Below are 10636 nucleotides of genomic sequence, written 5' to 3' on the forward strand. Positions count from 1 at the left end.
CTGTAACATTTTCTTACAATTTGATTACTTACCTCAAAGTCGGTTAGGAGGCTGGCACAGGCTTCAGTCAGTACGCTCTTAGCGGACTGAACCTTCTTGACTACCGCACTCATAATAGTGCGGTGCTCTTCATCAATGGAAGCGCCGCGAAGCACTTCCAGCAAGTTGTCCGATGCCTCTGGATGGACAGAGGCCATCGGCACAGACGGCTTGCCCCCCTTAGCGAGGGGTTGCCTGACAGAATCCGGAACCACTGGGGGTTCCGGCGCCGTATTCGGCTTGGGGCTAGACTTGCTGCCCCCAGCGTTAGGGCCCAGGGGAGTCTTGCCCCTCGTGCGCCCAACGCCTGGAATGCCGCCTTGGGGCGCCTCCAGAACTGTCTCCCCTTGGTTCAGTTCCCTTTGAGACAACACCTCGGCGTCGTCCGTAGGGCGGGGGGAGGAGGCGGTCGGGAGTGAATCACTGTTCATATCTGACGGGCCCAAAGAATCATCCGACGAAGATACGTCGATATGGGCTCGGGATGGACTGCATAATCATGTTCGGCGTGATAAGAAGCAGTACAATAAAACGTACCAAGAATTATTATCGTACTCGGATACTCACGACTTCGCCAGGGGCTTGTCCCTGGGTAACCACTCCTCGTCGCTAAAAGCGGCCGTCGTGGAGCAGTCCGGGAGGAGGGTCCTTCCCTTCTTGGACCCTTCGGCCTCCCCTGATGTGGCGGCCTTCCTTTTCCTGTCCCCCCCCCCCCGGCTGGGGGGGGAGAACTTTCCTCTTCCTCCTCCTCGTTTTCGTGGGAGGAGTGCGCCTTGGTGTTTTTGGACGATGAGTCCGATATAACCTTGCGCCGGAGACCCTTCCTGGTCCCCGTGGCCTTCTTCTTGGCCTTCTTCTCCGACACCTCATAAGGCGCCGGAACCAGCATCTCCGTTAGGAGAGCATCTGCTGGATCTTCGGGCAGGGGGGCTGGACAATCGATCTGCTCCGCTGTCGCTACCAAGTCCTGTTAAATGGCGTGGAGGCTTAGATCCCGCGCATGGTCATACTGGGGAAAAGAACATCTTATGAGATATAAAAGACTTACCGGATTGGCAGGGCGCTTTGCGCTGAGTCCGCGGTCCTCGGTAAGGGGAGGAGGTACCTCGGCGCCCTTGAACAGCACCTTCCAGACGTCCTTGTGCGTTGTGTCGAAAAGCTCTCGCAGCGTCTGGTGCTTAGCCGGGTTGAACTCCCACAAATTGAATGCCTGTCTTTGACACGGGAGGATCCGGCGGAAGAGCATGACTTGGACCACGTTGACAAGCTTGATTTTCTTGCTTATCATGTTTTTGACGTAGGTCTGGAGTCCGGTCAGCTCCACCGGTGAACCCCAGGATAGGCCCTTCTCTTTCCAGGAGGTGAGCCGCATGGGTATTCCGGATCGAAATCCGGGGGCCGCCACCCAGTTGGTGTCGCGCGGCTCGGTGATGTAGAACCACCCCGATTGCCACCCCTTTACGGTCTCCACATAAGAGCCTTCGAGCCAGGTGACGTTGGGCATTTTGCCCACCATGGCGCCTCCGCACTCCGCTTGCTGGCCGACCACCACCTTCGGTTTAGCATTGAAGGTCTTCAGCCACAGGCCGAAGTGGGGCTTGATGCGGAGGAAGGCCTCGCACACGACGATAAACGCCGAGATGTTGAGGATGAAATTGGGGGGCAGATCGTGAAAGTCCAGCCCGTAGTAGAACATGAGCCCACGGACAAACAGGTGGAGGGGAAATCCCAATCCGCGGACGAAGTGGGTAAGAAATACCACCCTCTCATGGGGTTCTGGAGTAGGGACGATCTGCCCCGCATCTGGTAGCCGGTGCTTGATATCTGCGGCCAGGTATCCGGCTCCCCGGAGCTTTGTGATGTCCTCCTCCGTAACGGAGGAGACCATCCAATTGCCTCCCGCTCCGGACATGCTTAGAGTGGTTTTGAGGAGAAAATGCGAACTTGGGCGCTGGAGCTCGAGTGCGCAAGAATGGATGAGCAAGGAAGAAGAAGGCGTGGGTGAAAAAGATGAATCCTTGTCCCTTTATAAGGGCGGAAGAAACTATGCGCCTCCTCACCTGCCTGGTAAACTCGCTTATTCCCCAAGCGCCGTAATTGATGGCGCGGTTGGGTTACCCACACCCGTATTGATGAGAATCCCGTGATAGGGGGACACGATCTCTGCTTCGACAAGACGTGCCAAGAAAACCGCCTCGCAATATGTGCAGTAGCTGGTTAGGAGAAACGGTTCGAATAATGACCGGGCCGTGGCGTGATGTCACGCTATGAAACTTGTCAGCAGATTAGATTTGTGGAATATTATACTCTCTACGGTGGTATGTGGAATTTATTTTACAGAGCCGGACAAGATCCTTGTGTTCAAAATCTTCTATGGAGTATTCGGAGGAGGAACCCGCCTTGCAATGCCGAAGACAATCTCCGCGCTGGACTCATCATCATTGAAGCCTGGTTCAGGGGCTACTGAGGGAGTCCTGGATTAGGGGGTCCTCGGACAGCCGGACTATATACTTCTGTCGGACTGTTGGACTATGAAGATACAAGACTCAAGACTTCGTCCCATGTCCGGATGGGACTCTCTTTTGCGTGGAAGGCAAGCTTGGCAATACGGATATGTAGATCTCCTCCCTTTGTAACCGACTCTGTGTAACCCTAGCCCCCTCCGGTGTCTATATAAGCCGGAGGGTTTAGTCCGTAGGACAGCAACAATCATAATCATAGGCTAGCTTCTAGGGTTTAGCCTCTACGATCTCGTGGTAGATCAACTCTTGTAATACTCATATCATCAAGATCAATCAAGCAGGAAGTAGGGTATTACCTCCATCGAGAGGGCCCGAACCTGGGTAAACATTGTGTCCCCCGCCTCCTGTTACCATCCGCCTTAGACGCGCAGTTCGGGACCCCCTACCCGAGATCCGCCGGTTTTGACACCGACATTGGGTTCATTAACACAAATCTCATAGATGAATTTACGGTTACATTTCATGCCAAAGAAACCGAGGCCGACTTGCTACAATCGTTGATAATAAATCAAAACAAAGATACAATACTCTTTCCTTACAACTTCAAGTGAGTGTTACTGTCTTGTGCATATTCGGTTTCCCTTAATTATTAACTGAGGTTATCGTAATGTAATTGATGAGTTATGCATGCGTGCGCAGGTTCCACTATATTCTCCTAGAGATTAAGCTTGAGCAGGGACTAGTAACCATCTTAAACTCGAGACGAAAAGATCCCGAGGACTATGCGGACATGTCTAAAATGCTCGACAAGTAAGTTCAATCGATCATTATCGCACCATATCGGCAACTTTGTTCACTTCCTGATATCAAGTAATTGTTTTCTTTGTCTTGCAGGGTTTGGAAAGTATTCACCGCACAAGTTCCGAGACTGCCGTGGGATCTGCGATGGAAATACCCGAAAGTAATTACTACTAGCTAGCTAGTTCCGCGCATCTCCCGTTGATTCTAGCTACTTTCATCAATGCCATTTATAATGCTTCATTATCAGTTTGATTGACCTCTATTTCTCGTAAAGTGCTTGTGGCAAGAAGCCGAGAATAATTACTGTGGATACTACGTCTGCGAGTTCATCTACAACGCGACGGCCAAGAATAGGCGGGGCTAATCTAAAAGATAATATGAGGTGCGTAAGTAAAAATATTCACAAATTTATTTTATTACCATCATTTCTGTTGAGTTTCATTCATATATTTGTATTGACCCCCTTCTTCAAATTAGATGTGGCAGATATGGAATGAACTCCTACCGCAAGATCGCATGCGAGCAATTCAAGAGGAATTGGCGGGATTCTTTCTTGGCCACGTCATCAATAAAGCCGGAGAATACCATGTGGAACTTGAGTTCAGATGTTAGGGTATTGTAAGAGATCTTACACATTGTATATATGTAGTCAGTAGCATCGGATAGATATATAAAAACTTGTTGTTCGACCAATCTCTCGGAGAAGGAGAGGTCGATCACTTCTCTCTGTATATGTTCATGACGATCTTTTGTACTTAATGGTTTCCTTCATTTGCTTACTAGCTAGCGTGTCGAGTCCTCTCTATACGTATAGTACGTAGCATCGACCAAGCACGAAGATAAGAGAGGATACTTCTCTCTATTAGCTAGCTAACACAATATATGAAACTCCTAAATTAACCTTACAAAACCCCCCAAAACCCCCAACCCCCCCCCCCCCCTTCAGGGAAAAAAACAAAAACCCTAGCCCCTGAACTGTTGATGCGTGGACGCTTATTGGTCCCGGTTGGTGTTACCAACCGGGACAAAAGGCCCCCCCTGCCTGGGCAAGCCGCAGCGGCCACGTGGAGCCCCATCTGTCCCGGTTCGGGAACCGGGACTAAAGGGTCGGTACTAAAGCCCAGTACTTTTAGTCCCGGTTCTTATACGACCCTTTAGTACCGACCCTTTAGTCCCGATTCCCGAACCGGGACAAATGGACCTTATAAACTAGGATAAATGGGCCTTTTTCTACTAGTGGCGAGTAGGGGTGTAAGCGTCTGAGGATGCCTGGGCGGGCGCCAGAGAGGTACAACGTCAGACGAGAAGGTTGTGGATACCAATCAAGGGGGAGCAGGGGCGGAGTGAAAGAAAAATGGACTGGGAAGCCATTTTTGATGGGCCTAGTGTGTCGGAGTCCTATGTGGCAATGGTGTGGACTCCCGCAAAGCCAACTTGTTTGCTTACCGTTTGGGGGAATTCGTACAACGAGATGTGCTGGCAGACCGATGGGATGCCGCGTTGGATGACATCAATCTGGAGGGTTTTATGGTTCGGCGTCGGAGATGTCGTAAGCCCCATACGGTTAGTCCATTTCGGACAAGTGAATAACTATTAGATTAGCCAATTGACCCAGAAAGAGCCCCCATGTAACTTGGCACCACATTTATCTACCTCTCGGCCGAAGCAGGGAGAATCAGGTTCATGGGCCGTTCATCATGTCTCCATGGGCGCATCGCTCCGCATGAGGCATGGGGACTTTCTAGATCTAGTTATGCCTGCTCCATCACATGGCTAGTGCTTAACATTGTCGACCACCCTGGCTTATAAACCGAGTGCAATTCCTCTTGATTAGTGGTGTGACACTAATATTGTCGGCCGACACCAGCTGCAACACCCTCTTGTGAAGATTATACTCGCCATGGCAACTAGGCGGCTCGAAACCCACATTGCCCATTAGGGTTTCTCTCTAGCCCATGGCCCCTACCGTTGCTGCTGCCGACTTGTCGGACCGCCGGTGTGGCCAGGGCAGGAAGGGGCTGCACTCTGACCTGTCGCACACCCTCACCGATTGCACCCGCCGAGGACGCCATGGCCGCCTTTGATGCCGTCTTCTCTCGACATGGGTGCGGTGCCTGATCGCTGCCTTGCCGGGCATCAATACAACCATCTCCTCCATCCTGCTCGCGTTCGTAGACCTCACCGTATTCATCGTCTACCCTGCCACCGCCACACGCCATTGGTTGGCTCACATGTTTGAGGCTATGGCACCCCACCTGTCAAGTTTAAACGCCCCACTCACATTTTAGTTGGCCAAGTTCGAATTTTGATCATGCGTAGAAAGAAAATACAATGTTTCATATATTCATGAGGGATCAACTACTTAAAATTTTACCAATGTTTTTATTTCTCGAAAAGGAGGTTGAAATATTCACCCTCTGCATCATCGTGATGAACGCACCAATGGACTGCTGATGACTAATAAGATTGCGCATCTTCCAAACAACGTTGTTGTCGTGGTTTTCTTACGGCAGATGTCCTCGTGAAAGAACTAAGTTGTGAGGTCATCACAACTAGGTGGTAGCTTGAACAGGGTTGATTGGAAACGAAGGACACAAGTTTACCCAGGTTCGGCCTCTCACGGTGGAGGTAAAAGCCTAATCTCTTGATTGATATTGATTGTGGTGATCTCGATTACAAGGACTTGCTTTCGCCGCCTAGCTTTCGAGAGTTTCTAGCCTAACCTTTGTGTCCAAGGAACCCCTCTTTATATATTATTAGGATGAGTCACTGATTGTACAGAAGACTCCATGTCGTACTCTTTAACCCGTATCCTACTCTTGATCGTAATGATCTTGCTCTCTAAGTGAGGAAAGCCTTTCTCCTGGGCCTCCTCGTGGGTGAACCCGTATGAGTCATGTGAAAGCCGGCAACTACGGGCCGGGTATCGCTCAGACCCCTTTAGTCCTTGCCGCCTTGGCTCCTTTGTGACCTGGAAGTAGTGTGACGGACAGCATGTCTAGAAACCAGGCTCATGGCCGGGTCTCACTACACCGGTCTCGTCCGTGGGGAATATCCCCAACAGTTGTTGCATTGCCTTGCAAAGCACTATAACTGTCCTAAAATTCAAACTGCAAAAAGATTTACATTTTGAGACAGGGGCAGTATTTTATAAATAGAAGTTATTGTGAAAATCCAACTAAAAGAATAAGTCATTGTTAAAATCGTGACCGCCGAAAATGACTCAACATTTTGTTGAAAGAAAGGTCGTGAGTCAAGTCAAGTCAACTTGCCGGCGTTTGCCCGGGGGACTTCGACGTCGACGCGCATCCCTTTTCCATTTCTACAGTTAGCGCGTCGCGTCGCGTTGCGTTGTTGCCGTTGCTCCTCTGCTCGCTCTGCATATATACTCTGCTCCACCCACCTGCAGCTTGTATCTACTCCGCCTCGGAAGCAAGGAGGCCGCCACTCACTCATCCCGTCTCGCTCTTGGACCTCACCAGCGTCTTCTCCCAAGGTTAGTTATCTCCATTCTCAAGTGCTCCATGGCACCATCGTTCTAAGCTCCGCATCATGTAGCGTGCCAACTGTCTATCTGTCGTGTGTCGTGTTTGGTAAAATGGAAAGTTGCAGCGTCGGTCCACAATCTGCGTCTGCTCAGTCCCCAGTTCACTAGCCGCTGTCGCTCCCGTCGCCTCCGCTGGCTTCGCCGGCCGGAGAGAGGAACGGGAGCGGGGCTCCGGCGGCTTTCCTCTTCCTCTCTATGTCCCGAGTAGCCGCTTTGCAGGGTCGCTCGCTGCCGTCGGCACGGGCGCCGCGCCGGCCGTCGTCCCGGTGCAACCAGTAGGTCGAGCGTCTCCCCCAGATCTAGAGCTGCTGGTCTTCCCTGCTGCCGCGCCTCGAGCCGGCGACGCTGCTGCAGGAGCGTAGGAGCTGGCCAGTCCGAAGCTCTCCGACAATCTCCTGCTTCTGCTCTGCAGTTTCCCCACACCGGTTCGTGCCATTCCTCCCTCCAGATCTGACCGCTCGAGGGCCTAACCCTAGGTTGCTCACTGCCTTTTACTCTGCTTCTTCCGATGCTCTTCAGTCTTCACGGTGTACTCTGCTTCTTTCATTGCCGGTGGAAGATGGCCGTCCACTGGCAAAACTGGTTGCTGTTGATTCAGGAGGCACTCATGCTGCTGCTGCTCTGAAGCTCGCCGGTGGCCGGCGCCGGCGCTGCTGCTACCGCGCCGTACTGTCCAGCTTTTTTTTTTCTTTTTTTTGCGGGGTCATACCTCCAGCTTTTGAACGCCTCGAGGTGTATTATGTGTTGAGCCCGTCATGCTTTTGGATTGGCAGCGTTAAATGCAGGATTTGCAATTAATTCTCCGTATCATTGAGAATTGGTCCTCTGCAATGAAAACGCAAGTAGGATCCTGTTGGAAAGAAAACACTTGTGGCAGCTCACTTATTAACTCATCAATTTTTTTGAATGAACAGCAATGGCCACTGGAAGTAATAGCCAAGAGATTAGGCCGAGCCCCGAGCTACCGAAGCAACTGCCGTTCGACTTTCTGAAGAAGATTACAAACGATTTCTCCGCTGAGCGGAAGATTGGTGGAGGACCATTTGGAAACGTTTATAAGGTTTGACCGTTGTTTCCTTAATACCTTCTGCCCTTTCAATCGAGATTGGTGAGATAGGCTAACATGTGGTACTATATCTGCGGGATAAACTAAACAGGGAGTTGTGCCAGATGATGGCAGACTGCTTGCGGTGAAGAAACTTCAGGAGAACGCGCCGATGCCGCCTGACAAGACATTCAATAACGAGGTTCAGAACATTATGGCACTCAAACATGAAAACGTAGTCGAGTTGGTTGGATTCTGCTGGGAAACACAGAAGAAACTGGTGCAGTTCGATGGAAGGTATATTCAGGCAGACATCACTGAAAGTGTACTCTGCTATGAGTATTTACCTAATGGGAGCCTTCAACAGAATCTTTTCGGTATGCAATAAACATATCTGACATATCTTGCATTTCTCTTTACATTTCCATCTTTGGATGTTGGGCATCACCTTTAGCTTTTTTACATTATTTATTTATCTTCGAGACCCTTTAGCTTTTTTACATTATTTATTTATCTTCCAGACCCTTTAGCTTTTTTGCATTCATATACAGTAACAAAAACAGCTGAGGCTGTCCCTTCAGCTGAACCTGCTATCGATTGGTCCACACGCTTCAAGATAATCAAGGGAATTTGCCAGGGTTTACTATTTCTACACAAGTTGGATATTCCCATTATTCATATGGATCTGAAGCCTGAAAATATATTATTGGATGAAAATATGGTTCCAAAGATTGCTGATTTTGGACTCTCGAGGGTCTTTGGCCAAGAACAAACCCGATTGTACACACAAACAGTTGTGGGATCATAGTAAGCTCATTACAAGCTTTGATAATATTAGTGCGCGACTTTACTATAAAACAAATTCCATTTTCGCATCTCCAGTATTGCCTAACAAACTTTTGATGATAATGGCATCCAGTGGGTACATGGCTCCAGAATATCTATACAGAGGTGAAATTTCGGCCCAGTCAGACATATATAGTTTAGGCTTATTGATACTCGAGATCAGTATCGGAGAGCAGAACTGCAAAGACAAAAACCAACCCTCAGCAAGAAACTTTATTGATAAAGTAAGAGATATATTATTTGATTGTTGGAAGATTGAAATTGAACCCTATCTTTCATTTAGTTTGCATACTATAACCAATGACCGTGATTCCATTTCTTTAGGTACGCGAAGAGTGGACACTCGAGCACATAGCATCCAAGTATGCATCCTTAGATACAGAAGGCCTCCATCAAGTTAAAATATGCATTGAACTTGGGCTAAAATGTGCTGAGATTGATCGGCGAGTCAGGCCTCCCATAGAAGAAATTGTTGACACGCTCAACGGACTACGTGCAAACGAAATGGCGAATGAGGTAAATAAGAGGGGATAAAGAGGCTCTCTACCCAAATGATTTGATTTCACAAAAATGGAAAGAATGAACTAAATTTAGTTTTTGTTCGAATGACTGATCAATTTCATAAGTCTGTCCTAGGTTTTTTACTGCCAAAATTACAGTCATCTTCATGCATACTTTTTAATAGATGTATGTCAAATGTATTTCTATGGACCTTTGTTATTGCAAGTTTGCAACTGTGAAGCAACACATTATAGCCATTTTTAATTAGGTTGAATGACAATATTTCTTAATTAAGAGGCGACCTGGTAACATTCATACAATCTGCATAGCCTATATAAGGTTTGCAAAAGAAAGGATTTCCCAGAAGTGTAGCATAGCAGGGATATATACAACCCAACGAACATCTATATAACCATGCAGTTTATTGTACACATTCCAGATTGTTCTAATTAGCATGCTATATACATCTGAAATTTCAGGTCCCTCATGCATCTTCAGTAAGCAAGAAGATGGGTTTTCTAGGTGGTTTCAAGAAGAAATAAAACGTTCGTTATTATTGCTGGAAGAGTGCTCTATTATTGCTAGAAGACTCAAAATTTGCTTTGGAAATAAGACCACTTGATGCTATATATGCCAGTCTGGAAACGTAGAATTTCTCTTTATTTTGTGAAACTATATCTTTTTATTATTGATCAAGACGTGGGGCAACAAGAAATCGAAGCAAGAATTTGTTTCTCCTTAAGCAGTTGTCATTAAGATGGTACCACAAGAACACGGTGTCAAATTTCTCACAAAAGTTAGACTTAACATTTTCGATCCAGAGGACGGGGTTGCGACCCTTTTCAAGAAAAGAAAAAACATGCACCATCATTTTCAAAAGGACATGTGTGTGTAGTATGAGACCACAAGGGTTTTATGACCAACCATTATAAATGTTTTATGACCAACCATTATACCGATTGACAATCCTTCAGGGTTTTTGTCTGTAATTGCCATGGTGTCACTTGCTTATAATGTTCTAGATAGGTTACAGCGACATGGTTGAGGTTATAGTGCTAGTTGCTATTGTGGTAACTGTTTGTTGCTTACATGGCGACCAATGGTATCTGTTTGTTGCTGGTATGTGAACCAATGTTATTTGTCTGTTGCTTGCATGGCACCCATGGTGATATACCTTGGTAATTGGTGGCAACACCTTTTTTGTTGAAACGTGACGACATGAAAATGGCAGTGGAATACTCATGGGGCAAAATTGCTCCATGAAGGACGAATTTGGGCAATAAACCCCCGGCAGCAAACTTGTTCTGTAACATACCCTTGAAGTGGTCGAGTTCCTTGGCAAGTGATTGTATCTCATGAGCCTTTTCAAGTACAGATGGTCTTGGCATCTGGGTC

The 10636-nt window shown here is 48.0% G+C and overlaps 1 protein-coding gene and 1 long non-coding RNA gene across 4 annotated transcripts; both read left to right on the forward strand.

Annotated features, from left to right (window-relative positions):
* The first annotated feature begins 3215 nt into the window (after positions 1-3215).
* Positions 3216-3846, forward strand: LOC123171136 (uncharacterized). 2 transcript variants are annotated; one of them, XR_006485277.1, is made up of 3 exons: positions 3216-3311; positions 3396-3684; positions 3780-3834. It is a non-coding gene; the product is annotated as an uncharacterized lncRNA (long non-coding RNA). The 2 variants fall into 2 exon arrangements; XR_006485278.1 differs by lacking the exon at positions 3216-3311 and having other exon boundaries at positions 3396-3462; positions 3577-3684; positions 3780-3846.
* Positions 3847-6645: 2799 nt separating this feature from the next.
* Positions 6646-10194, forward strand: LOC123171135 (putative receptor-like protein kinase At4g00960). Of its 2 annotated transcripts, none has more exons than XM_044588765.1 (7): positions 6646-6798; positions 7764-7909; positions 8007-8271; positions 8446-8701; positions 8814-8964; positions 9065-9256; positions 9721-10194. In XM_044588765.1, the coding sequence occupies exons 2-7, from the start codon at positions 7766-7768 to the stop codon at positions 9781-9783; spliced, it is 1071 nt and encodes a 356-aa protein (XP_044444700.1). In that variant the 5' UTR covers positions 6646-6798; positions 7764-7765; the 3' UTR covers positions 9784-10194. The 2 variants fall into 2 exon arrangements, with proteins under 2 accessions (XP_044444700.1, XP_044444701.1); XM_044588766.1 differs by having other exon boundaries at positions 6736-7274.
* Positions 10195-10636: the final 442 nt, after the last annotated feature.

Source organism: Triticum aestivum, chromosome 7D (genome assembly GCF_018294505.1).
Source record: "Triticum aestivum cultivar Chinese Spring chromosome 7D, IWGSC CS RefSeq v2.1, whole genome shotgun sequence".
NCBI classification, from domain to species: Eukaryota; Viridiplantae; Streptophyta; class Magnoliopsida; order Poales; family Poaceae; genus Triticum; species Triticum aestivum.

Excerpts from the sequence above, each read along its gene's own strand:
- LOC123171135 (XM_044588765.1), top strand. The coding sequence starts at position 7,766 with ATGGCCACTGGAAGTAATAGCCAAGAGATTAGGCCGAGCCCCGAGCTA. Across the intron at positions 8,965-9,064 it reads CAAGAAACTTTATTGATAAA|GTACGCGAAGAGTGGACACT; the intron begins GTAAGAGATATA and ends CCATTTCTTTAG. Across the intron at positions 9,257-9,720 it reads CAAACGAAATGGCGAATGAG|GTCCCTCATGCATCTTCAGT; the intron begins GTAAATAAGAGG and ends CTGAAATTTCAG.